This window comes from Salvelinus alpinus, chromosome 20 (assembly GCF_045679555.1).
Source record: "Salvelinus alpinus chromosome 20, SLU_Salpinus.1, whole genome shotgun sequence".
In the NCBI taxonomy this organism is placed as follows: domain Eukaryota; kingdom Metazoa; phylum Chordata; class Actinopteri; order Salmoniformes; family Salmonidae; genus Salvelinus; species Salvelinus alpinus.
This window is the reverse complement of record NC_092105.1, coordinates 42275658-42294276: the sequence shown is the minus strand read 5'-3', so window position 1 is coordinate 42294276 and position 18619 is coordinate 42275658. Positions and strand designations below refer to the sequence as shown.

The window sequence follows — 18619 nt, the reverse complement described above, 5'->3', positions numbered from 1 at the left end:
TCTTTCCATAAATTCTTTATCTACAGTATTTCTGGTGGTCTGTATTTTTTTGGGGGGGGGGTGAGAACCAAGGTTTTTATGCTAAATGGAAATATCGATCCCTGTTGCGAAAAAGCATGTCGCTGAGCTCGGGTATGGCATTTTAAAGATGGATTAAGCTTTTTTTAAAGAGGATTTTAGTAGCGAGTCATCATGATATCACAGAACTGGCCTATGAACTGCCAAATAGAGAGAGGTATTGATGTAAAAATATATCTATTTTTGGAGGGCAGCTTCAAGTTGACGTTTTGATTATTGTAGGAGGGACTATGTGTGTGTGCAGTCCCAGTCCCTGCAGGATGGCAGGATAGAGATCTGACCGGAGAGCAGCAGTCACATGGTCTCTGCTCTGTTTGTTCGGAGCAGGAAGGTGTGTGTGTGTGAGTGTGTGTGTGAGAGAGTATGTAGGGCATATTGTGCTAGAAACTAGGTCACAATATGACAATGCAAGGAGGGGAGAGGGGCAGAAAAATAGACATTGTTTAAGGACGATGACACAGTTAAAATTCTGACAGACTAAATATTTACCCTGGCCTGGATGGAAGGATATCCTGTTGGTGTGTTAGCTTAGCACTGACGCTGTTTCACCTAAAGAGGGAGGACTGTGTGTCTATTCCTGTGTCGGACACAGCCAGGGCTCACTGGCCTCAGGCCACACTGAAGCAGACAGGAGAGAGGGAGGAGAGGAGAGAGGGATGAGATGAGGAGTGTTGCTGGATCACCTACTACAAGGCAGACTAGCCCTGTGAAAAAACCTGCAGGATCTGGCTTGCTCAATCCTACCTCATTAATGAACGAAACGACAACAACAAAACGGTCCCTTTTTGAAGGAGGAGTAGTGTGGAATCATGGGAGCACCATTTTACCCTCTTTCATTAAGTGGATCCAGATTGGAAGAAATGGTGTGTGCGAGTCAAAAAGCCTAGTGTTTTCAGCTCCGGTTAGCACGCCTCGGTGTGTGTCCCAAATGGCACCCTATTCCTTAGAGTGCACTACTTTTAACCAGAGCCCTATGTGCCATGGTCAAAAGTAGTGCGCCATTAAAAGAGAAAAGTGGTGCCGTTTCGGACACATTTTCTGAGGTGAAAAAGGTTTGAAAAAAGGTTTTAATCTTCACTAGCCCAGGGAGTTGTAGATGAGTCTAGGTCTGGTAGCTGCTGTGTACTTGTCTCGTTCAATATCAATCTGAATTGTTTTTCGTTGGTCTCTCAGGCGTGGGGACCCTCCAGAGGACCTCCAGCCAGCGTAGTGCCATGACGTACCAAAGAAGCAACTACGCTCTGAACACGGCGGCCACGTACTCAGAGCCCTACCGCTTGGCTCAGTACCGGCCCTCCGAGGGCAACTACGTCAGGCAGCCGGTCGTCATGGATGACGGGGCCACCCGCTCGCCCTCCATAGACAGCATCCAGAAGGACCCGAGGTAAAGCACTGGGCTCTAAGCCACTAGGCTACAAGCGCTGGGCCGTTGTCATTAGTCCACACCTTAGCAACACTTTGCAACGTGAAACGGAAACATCCGTTTCTTATTGGATGAATTCGGACAGATCCCTCCCTGTTTTGAGCTGTTTGGTCATGACTAATTCATCCCTCCCTTGTCATCTACTGGGTCTTAACAGTGCTTCTAACCTTGCTTACGGGGCTACTACCGTATATACTGCTGGGTCAACAGTAGTGTTACTATTCACACACAGCCCCCTGGGCAGCCGTCCAGAGCCTTAGCCATTAAGATGTAGGACCTTAATTTGAGCTAGTTTGCTACAGCAGGAAAATAATCCTGCAGCAACAGGAAATGTGAATTATGTGGATTATAATTAATGGATGTTTTTTTTGTAGGAGTTGATACATTTTTTGTTTTGGCAAATCAAGTAACATTTTTAAGTGGAAAACCTTGAATACACTACAAGTTTTCATTTCCTGCACAAATCTCAGCAACGAGTGGTCAAATGAAGGTCTTACATCTGTACATGGCTAGACGGACCACTCTACAAAGGATCCCCTGATTCAGTGAACTGCTGCGTCTGCTCTTGCTACAGAGGCGTGTGTACTTTGTAAGCATGGCTGAGTTTTTGGACCCGGAGCGCTAAACCCCTGACCTTGGGAGTGCTGTTCACACCCGGAGTCCTGCTCTAGCTGAGAGGGTGACAGCAGGCCTCCCTCCCTGCCTGCTCTACACTGCAGACCATGCTCAGACCCAGGGTGTCTCCTGACTCTCCCCTATATAGTGGCTATGGGCCCTGGTCAAAGTAGTGCACTATAAAGGGAGTAGGGTGCCATTTGGGTCACAATCCAGAGGCAGGCCTAAAAGCACCTGTACTAAGAAAAGTAGGGTCTCATCAACTGGGTCTCTACTGCCAAACGGATGACATGTAGCAGTGGTGATGGTATCAACTGTTTGTGTCCCCGAGGTAATTTAGAAGAAAATTGAATTTTTGATTTGATTGGACTGGCATCTTGCTTCATGTAACTCGCTGAGGCAAGGGCTGGCGCGTTACAGCCGACACCACACATCAACACAGCCAATTCTGTCAGAATGTGGACGTGCACCCCACCTTGCTACTTTCTCATTTCCTCTTCTTTTCAGAAGAGTTTTTGGCGGTCAGAGATAAATACAAGTTCTGAACCAGTCGCAGACTTAGTAATATCTACGCTTTTCTCTTGTCACAAAGGTCATTCATTCTAGTCGACGTCTTTTTAGACAGATTCAATGACGCCTCATGAATCAGGAGAAGCTCATCGCAGTGACTCTCCAAAAGGCAAGACTTACAAATGAAACCGGAGTGAAATCTTATCCTTTTATATATTGGGAGAAAAGCAACAATCCTGCAGTGTAATAGATGTCAATGTCATTTCCTGGGCTTGAAACGTATAGCCGTGTGCCCCAGCCCTGTGGACAGTGGGTGGATAGTTGTTGTGTGCTGACGTTGTACTGATTTGTGTGTGTCTCTGTGCGTGTGTGTCTGATATCTCTCTGTCTGTGTTCCAGGGAGTTTGCCTGGCGTGACCCCGAGCTGCCTGAGGTCATTCATATGCTGCAGCACCAGTTCCCCTCGGTGCAGGCCAATGCCGCCGCATACCTGCAGCACCTGTGCTTCGGAGATAATCGAGTCAAGGCGGAGGTACATTACGTACGGACTGCGCCCCAGATCCTTCGTTAGTCCCCAGCATGCAAATCACTGTGATGTGCTGCCCATCCCGGGGGGGGGGGGGGGGTTAGGGACATGGCAGTCATGACATTCTGTCAGCCAGTGATTGTCATGTAAATATCTAGGGATAAAAGGGGATACAATTTGATTTGATTTAACTGCCGGTCTCATGGTAAATGACCGTTTAATGAACATCAACACGTTTAGCATCTCTTGACTTCCACGCTTAGCCTAAAAGCCACTGATGCAGACCTTTGGAACATCTACATTTTTAAAAAGTCTAATGAATCCATGTAATATAGCCTACACCTTCACATTAAATCCATTATTTATTTTAGACAGATCTAAAGAAACATGATATGAAGAAAATGTAGTCTATTTCAGAAGAACAGAATAGCATACTCTGAATTATCCTTATGTTAGGTCCTGATCTGGCTATGCCATATGGCTGTGGGCTACACTAGTTCATTTAGCAGACAAGATTTGGCATTATTTTATATTATTTTATAGCATGAAGAATACTATTGAACATAGCTGAGTAAAATAGAAAGGCTATTTTCTCCAAACGATTTCCGACGTGGTGCGTACATGCGGCTGTTCTGTGTTGAGCGGTTAACGAAGAAACAGGTCCTCCAATATGCTTAGTTTAGGGATATTTATGCAACTTTAGTTGTGATACAAACGTTGGGCTATATGTTTTCATTTTGAATACATTCTAAGGCTGCATGATGCGAAGTTGCATGAAAGGCATGAGTTCTGCGTTGTTTCTTGCGCAAGCTGCACACACTTCATCAGTCTTTCATTCGCAATTCGACAAGCACTTGATAATATTTTCACCAAGCCTCGAATTTCCCGGCGGCATCCCCCTTGTGTGGACGTAATGCCCCATAAATCAATCCATGCCTTGCGACCAAAGTGGCCCAATGTGCCCTCGGGCTGAATATAATAATTATAATTCCCTTCTCCCGGCTGCCAATCGCCATGCTCCGAAGCACCTCTCACTCACATGGCTCTTTCAGATATCTCAATTCTTATTAGCCAATGCCGCTCACGTGATCAAGTCCTTCTCACAGGCAATTTAGCCCCGAAGTAGGCTACAAGTGAAGACCGACACATCGGGGACGCAACTGTGCGCGTCCTTATCGAATTCCGAGGCGCATATTGAAGATGCTAGAAGAACTGTCCCATTTTACTCAGCCAACAAGATGAGTAGGCCTAACAGCAAAAGCACTAGCCTACAGTATGTCAATCTCCTATCCCCCGGAGTACACAAGTTAGTCAACTTGTAGAGTAAATATTCAAAACAAACTCTAGGACAGTTGTGGGATGTGATAGATCCCAAATGAATACAACCACTCGCATCAAACTATTAAAAAATAAAAAAGCAATGAGGCTGATGCAACAGATCAGAACACACACGGCAGTAGTCTATAAGCGCAAATGTTCCAACATGCAATCAATTAGCGGGAAAACACTGTTCTCAAAAGGTGACCGGAAATGCGATTTATGCATGTAATGCTTTTATTATATAGCTGCGTTTTAAAGGTGAGAATTATCTTCCCCCAAACTTGAAACTCTCTCGCCGCCTATATATGCCAGTTAGGCTTAATTTTAGTTGTGATACAAACCTTGAGGCTACATGAGGTGTGCGACTACGATTTGGAAAAAGTCGCAAAAACAAAAGGAATGCGCTGTTTCTTGCCTTACTGTGCACGCTGAGCATCATTCACAAGTGATAATATTGTCACCCATCAGACTATTCTTAATTTAATCTTGTTTTTACATGTACTAAATAATATTCTGTATGTGTGAAATTTGTTTAGATTTAGAATGGACGATTATCCTGAACCTGTCTCAGGCCTTCCGAATAGCATAGCATAGCGTAGCGTAGCGTCGCAGTGGGTTTGATCCCAGGCTGTATCACAACCGGATGTGACCGAGAGTCCCATAGGGCGGCGCACAATTGGCCCAGCGTTGTCCGGGTTATGGAAGGGTTTGACCGGAGGGCTTTACTTGGCTCATTGCACTCTAGTGACTCCTTGTGGCAGACCTGGCGCCTGCAGGCTGACTTTGGTCGCCAGTTGGGCGGTGTTTCCTCCGACACATTGGTGCAGCTGGCTTCTGGGTTAAGTGGATGGGTGTTAAGAAGCACGGTTTGGCAGGTCATATTTCAGAGGATGCGTGACTCGACCTTCGCCTCTCCCAAACCCATTGGGAAGTATTCAGACCCCTTCCCATCCACATTCTGTTACGTTACAGCCTTATACAGCCTCTAAAATGGATAGCATTTATTTTTATGCACAATACCCCATAATGACAAAGTGAAAACAGTTTTTTTTGAAATATTTACAATATTTTTACAAATATTACGGTCACCGTAACAACCCTAGGGCTGAATCTCAATTGTATTTATTTGATTCCTCATGTCCTCCCTTCTCATCTCCTTCTCATAACTCATTGGAGGAACCTCAGATATTTTCCTGCAATGCATTTTGAGATGCAATGAGAGAGGATGTGAGGAATCAAGGAAATGCAATTGAGATTCACCCAGGCTTTGAGAGGACTATGCTGCTGCAGAGGCTCTCTCTTTCTCTCCCTGGCTGTGCTGGGGTGGCCACTCCATTCCACTCCAGCTCCCTCTGGAATTTCACAGCTCCACAGGGTGCTGGTACTGTCGCCGGAGTCGTCAGCTGGAAAAGCTGATCTCTTAAGATCAGTAGGGGCTTCACTGAGCATACAAAACATTAACAACACCTGCTCTTTCCATAACATAGACTGACCAGATGAAAGCTATGATCCCTTATTGATGTAACTTGTTAAATCCATTTTTTTTGTGTAGCTGAAGGGGAGGAGACTGGTCAAAGGACTTTTAAGCCTTGAGACAATTGAGACATGGATTGTGTGTGTGCGCCATTCAGAGGGTGTATGGGCAAGACAAAAAAATGTAAGTGCCTTTGAATGGAGTATGGTAGTAGGTGCCAGGCGCACCAGTTTGTCAAGAACTGCAACCATGCTGGGTTTTTCATGCTCAACAGTTTCCCGGGTGTATCAGGAATGGTCCACCACCTAAAGGACATCCAGCCAACTTGACACAACTGTGGGAAACATTGGAGTCAACATGCGCCAGCATCCCTGTGGAGCGCTTTCGACACCTTGTAGAGGCCATGTCCCGATGAATTGAGCCTGCTCTGGGGACAAAAGGGTGGGTGCAACTTAGTATTAAGAAGGTGTTCCTAAAGTTAGGTATACTCAGTGTATAGTTTAGGCATTGTATGCGATCGCTGAAGATATGCATTACATTTTCAATGTGTCTTTCATCTGTTATAAAGAAAGCCATTGGTATCTATTCTCCGCATCCCTTACATGAATAAATACAAAGCCCAGATTTATGTTGTCAGAGATTTATGTTGTCAGAGATTTATGTTGTCAGAGCCTAACTCAGAACATAGTCACTACACGTTCCTGCTCAATCCATGTTCAGTTCCTCATAAAATATTTGTGATATTGATCCTGCATGAGTGAATCTCTGTCCTCACCGTTTTTCATTCTCGTGGTGTTTTACTGCACAAACCAATGAGTTATGCCCAAGGCCTTCTTGATGACTCTCCGCACCCTCTAGGTGTGCCGTCTAGGGGGAATCAAACACCTGGTGGACCTGTTAGACCACAAAACACTGGAGGTCCAGAGGAATGCCTGTGGAGCTCTGAGGAACCTGGTCTACGGGAAAGCTACGGACGACAACAAGGTGGCCGTGAGAAACGCAGGTGGCGTCCCCGCTCTGCTCAGACTGCTGAGGAAGACTATAGACGCTGAAGTGAGAGAGCTGGTCACGGGTAAGAGAGAGACTGTGTCCGCGTGGCGCATTCAGTGTGTGTGCGCGTTGGTGAATTCACTCTGTCTTGTTTTTTCCCTGATTTTTCTGGGTAAGAAAGCAGCGTTTATTTAAAATAGCCTTTTTAACCCTGGAACTCCACGGACCGTGCCTTTCCACACCACGGCTCTGTGTGCTATTCTCTCTCTCTCTCTTTCTCTGCCCTCTGGCGTATTCAGTGGTCACAGTTCCACATTATTTCACTCATCCATTATTCAGTGACGTTTGCCCAAATCACATCCACTGGAGTTCCACTACAGGGTTTTTGTGGGACAGGAACATTACTACACAACCTAAAGTAGAGCTGTTCAATTATTAATCTTCTCGCCAGCCTGCCAGTCCGCTTCGTCAGTCGTTTGGCATTAGTCACTGGATGTGAGGAACTCCAATCCCCTGAGTTGAATGACAGATACTAGGGGAAAACTGGTCAGGACCAGACCAGAATACACATGAACCACTTCCCAAATGGCACCCTATTCCCTATATGCCGCACTACTTTTGACCAGGACCCATGGGGAATAGGGTGCCATTTGCCAAGGTGACTGAATCAGCTGTTTGTGTACAGCTCAGCTCCATGCTCTACTCTGACTAGCTCTGACTCTACCTCAGGTTACAGTGTAATGGTTCCACCAGCCTGTCAATACACAGAGAGAACAAGCACAGTGCAGAATCCAATTGCTCCTTTCTGTAGTTGTGTAAGTGAAGTGGAGGGTCTCGTGTCAATCAAGTTGGTGTTTGTTTTGGTTTTTCTCCAAGCACGGTGAACGAAGAGCCAGTTGTTCTCAGGGTCTCCTCGGCACTGAAAACATGTTTCACGAATGTATAAATCTGAAGCATCCGATTGGCATTTCCACTCACCACCAAATGGTGATGAGAGGAAGCGCAGTGGGAGAAGATGGTACCGAGAGAGATTTTGTCCGACGTTCTGCAAATGTTCTCATCGATGAAACGTCTGATCTCAATACAGTTTTCAGAGTGGACTAACTTTTTTTTGTAGACTTTACCCTATTGCAAAGTTTCTAAATATTGTGTTGTCTACGAGTTGAAGGGCGAATTGAGTTATTGCACACAGAGTAGGCGGTCCCTAATGGAAATACGCAAATACATGCTAGAACGCGCCAATAGGATCTCGTGCTTGGCTCTGCCCACCTGCTTGCTTTTTCTGCCGATTATGATTAATGTGCTCCCAAATGACAGGCTGTGGTCTATCTTGGGTTAGTTATGAAAAATCTTTGCTGATGGGGTGAATTAAGGAACTAACGAATCAGAGCCACATGCAGTCTATAACAGAAGGGAGTATGGAGGATGGAATCACTGGCATTGCGGTCACTTCTAGGCAGTCTAATCCATTGTCATTCAAACGGGAGGCCAGTTCAATGCAGATGTGTGTCGTACAAATCTTGGACTAAATTGCTTTGATGTGTTGTGAGTACTTCTTACGACTGTGTGTATAAAAAAAATAAACGGCTAATTGGCAGTTGAGGACCCAGAATACCATGCAATTAAAGAAGGTCGGTGATCACACCAAAGCCAATGGGCTAATTGGGACTGACAAGACTTAGGATGCGTCCCAAATGGTCCCCTATTTAGTGCACTACTTTGGACCTGAACCATATGGGTGCCATTTGGGGTGCATTTTCTCACCAACACCCCTCTGACATATTTCTACCCTTGAAAAGAGCCATATACTGTATGGTAAAGAGTACCAGAGTGCACTCAGCCTGCCCACCTCTGAGCTTTACTGGCAGGATATGTTTATTCTACTCCCCGGGATGTCAGTGGTCCTTTATTCCAGTGGGATCATCAGCTGTGCTCCATGTGAGCCACTATGGTAGCAGGAGGAGCCCCCTCTCTTCTTTTTTCTACCCAGGTCAGGGGGTCATTTTGTGGGGACGTGTGAAGCAATCTAGCCCTGGTCCCTGATTCCCATAGCAGCTGTTGTGGTTATTGCCTTGTCCTCAAAAGGCCTCTGAGATCAAAGGGACAGGCCTCCCCTGGTTGTCGTCACCCCAGTGGCAGTACAGGTGTCACCTGGCCCCTATGGACGGACCAGCTTGGCCCTGAACTGTGTCATTACAGCCTCTCTCTCTATATATACACACACACACACACACACACACACACACACACACACACACACACACACACAACACAACACAACACAACACAACACAACGTCCCTGTCCTAGAACACACTGTCTATCCGTATGTGACCCCACTGTTATCATTGCTGTCGCAAATATTTATTTAACTAGGTAAGTCAGTTAAGAATAAATTCTTATTTTACAATGACTGCCTACCCCGAGAGCAGCGGTACACACACACACACACACACACACACACACACACACACACACACACACACACACACACACACAACCTGGGACGGAACAAAATGACAGTACATTATATTACATTAGTGTGCATGTGTGGAATCTGTGCTCCTGCGTTTCTATGTTGGCGTGGCTCCCCTCGAATAGAAGTACCTACGTGTAGGAGTTCAGGAGACAGTCAGCTACAAGCCTAACCTTGTGTGTGTTTCCAGCGTGCTGTTGAGGAAAACTGCCCCACTGTGCTCATCTCTGGTCAGTGTTCCTTTTTTTGAAATTGAACAGAGCTCATCAAGGAAGGCACACTGGAGCTGCTGCAAAGCATCTATTTCCTCAGATGTAGGGCAGAATACAGATTGTCACCTAGCTCACCCTGCAGCCGCTGTAGAAATACACTGAGGCTTCAGGCACACAGTTATACTGTAGTGGTCAGCCACACCCTACGGACTGGGGGACAACTAAACTCGTAGTACTAACCACCCCTCTCCTCTGCCCCCCACTGGCCTAGGAGAAGAACCCTATCAGAACTAGTCTTGATTTTTGATTGTGCATGTTAGAGCAAGCCCTGGGCTTTGACCAGAGACAGGACTGTCCCAAATGCACCCTATTCACTATGGGCCGTGTTCAAAAGTAGTACGCTCTGTAGGGATAGGGTGGCATTTTGGATTCAGGGCCAGGTCAACATATGGCCCCCAGCCTCTTAGGAACCGCTATCCAACCCCTCCCCCACTTCATCTGATTATTGATACTGCTGGGTCTGGCATTGCAATAGATCTGCACGCTCATACCAGCTCCACAGCACGCCAACACATGCCCCTCTAAATCTCTCGCTCTCAGAGCCAACTAATGCCTGATCTACGCACATTAATCCACCCAATTCGGAGCCTGTTAATACCCGACCACACCCACCGCACCGTTACTCTGGCCAATCAGTAGCGGCTAAACGTCTAAGCCACGCCAGCTCAAGCCCAGGGTACTATAATGGCTGTCCTGGCTTCAGCACCTCATTCCTGCAGACAGTAACTGAATAACAAGCTCAGTGGAGATTTCATTATGGGGCGGAATGGAGCCCTTTAGCCGGATCACTGCTTCCCAAGCTATGAGAGACACACAAACACTCCCCTCCCCCATCGCTCTCTCTTTCACACAAACAAGTGCACATACACTCTCTTTCTTTCTTACACACACACACACACACTCCCTAACTTTATAAATCTAGGCCACAGTCAAATGATATGTCTTTCGAGGATCGATCCGAAGGCAGATGATTGGTTCCTGTGTCACAGCGTATTGCCTCTCCAGCTCTGGCGTTAGTTTACGTTAGTGTTCCCGTGCCTGGCTAACATATCCATCACAGGAGGTTGGCGCCACCTTAATTGGCGCCTCCTTAATTGGGCTCGTGGTAAAGGCTGGAGTGGAACGGTATCAAATACATCAGAACATAAGGTTTCCATGCGTTTGTTGCCATTCCATTTGCTCGGTTCCTGCTATTATTATGAGCCGTCCTCACCTCAGCAACCTCCACTGGTATACATACAGTATATAGAACTGAGCCCAGATCAAGCTGAGAGATCAAGCCTCCGTGCACAATTCACACAGGCGGTTCCATCAGACTCTCAAATGTGACACATGGGAATCGCTGGGCTTTATAGAGACAACTGTCAGTCACACCTCCCTGGACTCTGCTGCAGATTTATCCCAAGTTTCAGAAGACTGCAGAACAGGACCAGTTTAAAGGCTGTTAGCCGTTTCTTCAAGTAGAGCTTTAGGGGGCGATGAGGAGGAGCTGAGGGTGGGGGGGGTTGATGGCTAGGGAGACAGACCTGGACCATTTCAGTTTGCCTGGGTGCTTTATTCTAGCCGCGTGTGTGCGCACGTACGTGCATTATCACTACATTACGAGGCTCTCATCCCGAGGGCGTTCTCGAAGGGAGTTCGCCATCGAAGAAAGCCAAGGCAACACGAAGCTAAAGGCTAAGCCAGTAGAGAACGGTGCTAAATCACCGCAGAGGGGTTGGATTGAAATGAATTCCCGGGCCTGAGAATACACGTTATAGCTGAGGTGATGTTACAGCTTCGGTATGCAGCCTCACACGGCGCTGGCGGGAGCAGATAAGAGGCTTCATCGGCTGAATGTTAACCCCGGAGAGACGCTTTCATGGGTCGCTCGGGCCAAGCTGTGAATTTGTCCTTTCTATTCTTGTTGAAATGAAGACGTGAAATCGGACGGTTTTGGACCCCCGTGATAGTAACTGCTGTAAGGTTATTATTGCCGTTATTTCATAAAAGTGTGAATGGACCTTGTATTGAACCGGGTAACTCCACGGATAGGGATACCCGGCTGTCTGTTATGCCTTGCTGGCATACTCTTTAGGAATTGCCCTTGGGCTCTAGTAATGGGTGTGATGACCTCCATTGGTTTAATTGGAGAGAAAACAAACAGTGGCTAGGATACATAAACACTGTGGTGGATAGAGGAGAGCTCAAGGAAGCGACGAAGATCACACACACACACACACACACACACACACACACACACACACACACACACACACACACACACACACACACACACACCAGGCATCACTCCCATCCCATGCTTTCCTATCCTCACACATCCAAAGAGATCAGCCAGTCAGTGGGGTGTAGATAGATCTCCTCTGCTGTGCCTGCAGTCTTAGAGGTAGTAACTATGGGTGCTTCCCAAGTGGCACCCTATTCCCTGTATAGTGCACTGCTTTTGACCAGGGCCCATAGGGATCTGGTCAGAAGTAGTGCATTACATAGGGAATAGGGTGCCATTAAAAGTAGCGCGTTTAAATAAGGAAAAGGATCCTATTTGGGACACATTCTATGGGTCTCTCTCTCTCTCTGTGGTTAGACAGGAGCTGAGCTGCAGCCCTCTAGAAATCAGCCTGTGTTTTCTGCTTCCAGGAACAGCCATCTGATTAAAAGAACGTGCTCCACGCTGGTTAATCTGGAGCAGATGCAGAATCAAAGGGCGCCTCCATCGCAAATTTTACTAGGACTATTACTGGATACCATAAGTACATTTGAAACTAATACAATTATTACAGGATATCGGGAGACATGTTGCATTATCCAGATGATGCGTTGAGCCAGTATCTTGTGGTGTCTTGTGTTCATCTCAAGAGAAAATTTATTCCTCACTTGCCTTGAGGATATCTAAAGCGCTTTAAGATCCTATTTGATGCGGATGCCCGACGTCTCTGTTCTGCTGGCGGATGGCTTTCATTTGTTATTGAGGGCTATTATTTTTCCTCTGATCCTCTCTTCTCTCTGTGTGGTACTGAGCTATAAAAAGCCCTGGATCTTGGCAGCTCTGGAGGGCTAGCCTAACTGCACACGACAGCTGACACAACCAGGGGTTTGTGGGCCCGTCTCTCTCTCTCTAACGTGCCCCCCCCCCCCCCCCCCCCTTTCCTGTCCCTCCTGCTTCTCTGCAGGGGTGCTGTGGAACCTGTCCTCCTGTGATTCCGTCAAGATGACAATCATTCGGGATGCCTTAACTACTCTGACAAACACTGTGATCATACCTCATTCTGGATGGAGCAGCTCGACGTTTGACAATGACCACAAGCTCAAATTCCACTCGTCTCTGGTCCTGAGGAACACAAGTGGCTGTCTGAGGTAATGGAGATTTTGAGCTTTATGCTACCACCCCCTTCTGGATGTTTAAAGCTACTGCAAATAAAGCATTGTCTGGTAATCTATGACTGTATTTAGTGTGGTAAAGAAAATGTACAAACAAAATACACAGAATTAGAAGACTGTGTACTTACAGATTCAATACAGTGGCCGTTGATCAACCCACCCATAATGCAAGGAGTTGATGGGTATTATGTTATGGTTGCCCAGTCAGTATAATCACTGTGCAACCCAGCCGTAGTAAAGGTTACTCTCGCTCTCCAGCCACCCTGCCAGGGCCCTCGTTTTGAAGGCAATGTATGTATCCCAAATGGCTCCCTTATGGGCCCTGGTCAAAAGTAGGGAGTAGGTTCCTATTTGGGCAGCTGCTAGAAGTTTAGTCTCTAATTGGTGACGGTGTCTCTGAGCACACTTGGCTAGGCTCTCATTTCCCCCGCTCAAAAACACTCGTAATGGCATCGCTCAGGCCAACCAGAGAGCCTAATCCATTATGGATGGGACGGAGCAAGTAAACCCCACAACACACGCCAGCGTCGCGCTATGGGAACAAACACAAACACTGTTTCATCTGCTTCCCAAATGGTACCCTGTTCCCTTTTACAGTGCGCTACTTTTGACCAAAGGCCTTTGGGGCCTTGTTGAAAGCGGTGTACTAAATGGGTAATAGGGTGCCGTTTGGGACTCAGTCTTTCCTATTTTTACGTGGCTGTTTGTGTACGTTGCAGTGCCTGTCTTTGTGTGTGATTTATTTGGGTGTTTGTATGTGCTGTAGGGCCATATGTCTGTGTCCAGAAGTCCTGAAAAGTGTGTGTTTCAAAGGAACCTGAGCTCGGCGGGGGAGGAGGCTAGAAAACAGATGCGTTCCTGTGAGGGACTGGTGGACTCTTTACTCTACGTCATCAAGGCCTGTGTCAACACCTCGGACTTCGACAGCAAGGTCTGTGCACAAACACACGCACACACACACACACGGTCACACAATGGCAGGCAGCTGTAGGGGTTAAGGGCAACACCTACCCTACCGGTTTCGAATGATTCGATCGTTTCTCACTCATCTCCTTGCACAGCTCACTAACTTGATTGGGAAGGCCTTTTATCAACCCATATGTGTACAATGTTAATAGCACGCAATTACAGTTCATAGACTGCCAGCTGTTCCGGTTAATTATTTCCCCTACAAATGTTCCCTCTTTGATTTTTGTGTCCCAAATGACACCCTGTTCCCTATGCGTCCTGGTCAAAAGTAGTGCACTGTAGTAAAGGGAATAGGGTGCCATTTGGGATGCGCACTGTGCATTTATTACCACAGTGATCTACTGAACAAATACCACTGAATGGGCATCAAACAGTAAAGAATTAAACCCATTTGTCAGAGCCCAGATCTCCCTTTCTAAGTGGAGACACTTTAATCTGTTAACACAGTGTGGCTCTCATACCTAATTAATTTACACTGCTACAGATAACACCAGGCCTGCACATCTCACTCAGTCACTCACTCAGTCACTCACTCAGTCACTCACTCAGTCACTCACTCAGTCACTCACTCACTCACTCACTCACTCACTCACTCACAAGAGCGGCTTGCCTGGCTTATTGATCACTATTTCACTGGAACAAACCTCTTATGCTGTATAGTGTGCTGATTGAGATCTCTCCCCTCCCCCTTCTCTCTCTCTGTCGCTCTCTTTCTCTCTCTTACTCTATCTCTATTCTCACTCTCTCCTCTCTCTCTCACTCTGTCTCTCTCTCTCACTCTATCTCTATTCCATTCAATTCAATTTGCTTTATTGGCATGACGTAACAATGTACATATTGCCAAAGCTTATTTTGGATATTTATAATATAATTTTTTTAAATGAGAATCAAAATTGTCGACGGGACAACAGTGTCAAAATAACCATACATTCAACAATAACAATAAGCATACAGTAGAGTACATGTGCAGGTTGATTGGTCTGTCAGACACTGTCAGTCCCTCAACTTATGGCAGGCAGCAATGTAGTGCGCTGACAACCCACAGCTCTCTGCGTCCTCCCCCAACAGGACGGGTAGCCTACTCTCATCAGAGAGGTCTTTGAAACCTTGAATAAGCGTTTCAAATTTGTTTTATATTTTTTACATTTTGTCAGGAAATGCAGCTCCGTCTCAGGTTCTGCTGTTGTGCAGTGGTTGCACAGCCTTTGCTTTACAGGGAGCCAGGTTTTCCTGTGTCTACCCTTCTCAATGGCAAGGCTGTGCTCACTGAGCCTGTACTTTGTCAAGGTTTTTCTAAGGTTTTGATCAGTAACCATGGTCAAATATTTCGCCACAGTGTACTGTCGATTTAGGGCCAGATAGCACTGCATTTTGCTTTGTGTTTGTGCATGTGTTTCCCAATAAGCAATATAGTTTAGTTTTGACTGAGTTGTAATTTGGTTTATCCTGATTAATTGGATGTTCTGGTCCTGAGGCTTCAGTGTGTTAGTAGAACAGGTTTTTGAACTCAGCCACAGGAACAGCTGGATGAGGGGACTCTTTTTTTTTGCTCAGCTCTTGGCATTGCAGGGCTTGGTAATGATATGAGAGGGGGTCACTGTATTTTAGATGTTTCCAAAACTTAATTGCTCTTTTTTGAGTTTTTATTATTAGTGGATTTTTGCCTAATTCTGCCCTGCATGCATTGTTTGTAGTTTTTCTTCTGGACATGTAGGATAATCTTACAGAACTCAGCATGCAGGGTTTCAATGGGGTGTTTGTCCCATATGATGAAATCTTGTTTTGCAAGTGGACACCACACCTCGCTGCCATAAAGTGCAATTGGTTCAATGACATATTCAATTTGTTTTAGCCAAATTTAATAGGTATTTCAATTTGAATTAGCTTTTTAATGGCGTAGAATGCCCTGCATGCTTTCTCTCTGTTCATTCACTGCCTCATTAAGGTGTCCAGTTGAGCTTATTTTTAAACCTAAGTAATTGTTCATTCACTGCCTCATCAAGGTGTCCAGTTGAGCTTATTTTTAAACCTAAGTAATTGTAGTGTGTGCAGTACTCCTATATATTTTGAACCAATTGAGAACTTTGGTCTAATTCCCCGAGATCTGGATCTTCTCTGGAAAATCATTATTTGAGTCTTTTTGGGGTTTACTGCCAGGGCCCAGGTCTGGCAGTACTGTTCTAGCAGGTCCAGGCTCGGCTGTAGGCCATGTGCTGTGGATGACAGCAGGCATAGGTCATCTGCGAAGAGTAGGCATTTAACTTCTGAATTTTGGAGACTAACACCAGTGGCTGAGGATTTTTCTAGAATAGTGGCCAATTCGTTGATGTAAATATTGAAGAGTGCAGGGCTCAGATTGCAACCCTGACCGTTGGCCCCGCCCCTGGTTAAAGAATTCTGTTATTTTCTTGCCAATTTTAAAGCTGCACGTATTGCCAGTATACATTGATTTAATTATGTCATATGTTTTACACCCTACACCACTTTCAATAACTTTGTAGAACAGTCCTGTATGCCAAATAGAATCAAATGCTTTTTGGAAGTCGATAAAGCAAGCGTATATTTTGGTATTATTTTGGTGGACTTGTTTATCTATCAGGGTCTGCAGGGTGTAAATATGATCATTCCTGCAATGTTTTGGTATAAATACAATTTGGATTTTACTCAAGACATTGTGCTTATTAAGGAAGTTTAGAACTCTTATATTTATAATACTACAGAAAACCTTCCCCAGGTTACTGTTCACACAAATGCTTCTGTAATTGTTAGGGTCAAATTTGTCTCTGTTCTTAAAGATTGGGGTTATGAGTCCTTGATTCCAGATGTCAGGGAAATAACCTACACTCAGGATAGAAATGAAACAGTTTTAATATAGCCAATTTAATTTTGCACTAGTGAGTTTGAGCATCTCATTTAGGATGCCATCATGTCCGCATGCTTTTTTAAATTTGAGAGCCTGAAGTTTCTTATAGAGCTCCTGGTCAGTAATTGGGGAGTCCAATGGATTTTGATTATGTCAATTTGAACGGCGTTGTAGAGTGTTTTAAAATGGGTTGTCCATATGTCACCATTTTGTATCGCTAATTCCTCTTGTTTAGATTTTTTTGTTTTTTCCAATTTTGCCAGAAGTTGTTTGTGTTTATGGACTCCTCAATTAGTGTCAGCTGCTTGCTGTTGTACTGTGCTTTGGTTCTGAGTGTACGTATATAGAGTTTTAAAGTCTCACAGTAATGAAGACGTAATTCACCATTATTTGGGTCTCTGTTCTTTTGGTTGGATAGTGTTCTAAGTTTTTTTTCTTTTTCTTATAATTTTACAATCTGCATCAAACCAGTTGTCATCTGTGATCTTTTTTGTTTTGTTTTTTATCAATTTCAAGTGTGCTTCTTTTGCCGTTTGCCTGAATATATAGTTGATGTTTTTTACTGCTAGATTGATGCCTTCTTTACTGTGAGTGAATGTGGTATCCAGGAAGTTATCTACGAGTGTTGGGATATTTTGGTTCCAGGTTGCTTTCTGGTATTCTTCTGTGCTGTTTTGGGCCCATCTGTATGAATGTCTGATGTTGTACAGGTTACTGGGCTGTGAATGTGTGGTTGTTTCTATGTCTGTTATTTTGAGGAACAATGTAATTTGGCTGTGATCAGACAGAGGTGTTAGAGGCTTGACAGTGAATGAGCTGAGAGAGAAAGTGTCAATGTCTGTAATCATATAGTCTACTGTACTGTGGCCAAGAGGTGAGCAGTAGGTGAATCTCCCCAAAGAGTCCCCCGTAACCTACCATTGACAAAGTACAGACCCAGGCTTCTACAGAGCTGCAACAGATCCCTTGTGTTTTTGTTGACGGTGCTGTCACTGTTGTTTCTGTGGGGGAGATTAAGACAGTTAGAAACAGTATGGCCTGTAATAAAGCTGTCCCCTTGTGTGCTCGTTAGATCATCCTTCTAGACCTATCGGCTGCCTTTGATACTGTGAACCATCAGATCCTCCTCTCCACCCTCTCCGAGCTGGGCATCTCCGGCGCGGCCCACGCTTGGATTGCGTCCTACCTGACAGGTCGCTCCTACCAGGTGGCGTGGCGAGAATCTGTCTCCGCACCACGTGCTCTCACCACTGGTGTCCCCCAGGGCTCTGTTCTAGGCCCTCTCCTATTCTCGCTATACACCAAGTCACTTGGCTCTGTCATATCCTCACATGGTCTCTCCTATCATTGCTATGCAGACGACACACAATTAATCTTCTCCTTTCCCCCCTCTGATAACCAGGTGGTGAATCGCATCTCTGCATGTCTGGCAGACATATCAGTGTGGATGACGGATCACCACCTCAAGCTGAACCTCGGCAAGACGGAGCTGCTCTTCCTCCCGGGGAAGGACTGCCCGTTCCATGATCTCGCCATCACGGTTGACAACTCCATTGTGTCCTCCTCCCAGAGTGCTAAGAACCTTGGCGTGATCCTGGACAACACCCTGTCGTTCTCAACTAACATCAAGGCGGTGACCCGTTCCTGTAGGTTCATGCTCTACAACATTCGCAGAGTACGACCCTGCCTCACGCAGGAAGCGGCGCAGGTCCTAATCCAGGCACTT

The 18619-nt window shown here is 45.7% G+C and overlaps 1 protein-coding gene across 7 annotated transcripts in view; it reads left to right on the top strand.

Moving 5' to 3' along the window:
- LOC139546934 (plakophilin-4-like) overlaps window positions 1–18619 on the top strand; it is a 123795-nt gene that overhangs the window by 88219 nt on the left and 16957 nt on the right. For 4 of the 7 annotated variants that reach the window (XM_071355919.1, XM_071355917.1, XM_071355915.1 and 1 more), the window contains 5 exons: window positions 1252–1462; window positions 3026–3158; window positions 6805–7018; window positions 12854–13037; window positions 13875–13992. In XM_071355919.1, coding sequence (XP_071212020.1) covers window positions 1252–1462; window positions 3026–3158; window positions 6805–7018; window positions 12854–13037; window positions 13875–13992 — 860 coding nt within the window. Of the gene's footprint in view, window positions 1–1251; window positions 1463–3025; window positions 3168–6804; window positions 7019–12853; window positions 13038–13874; window positions 13993–18619 lie in introns of all 7 variants that reach the window. The other 3 variants (XM_071355916.1, XM_071355918.1, XM_071355914.1) reach the window with 1 other exon arrangement.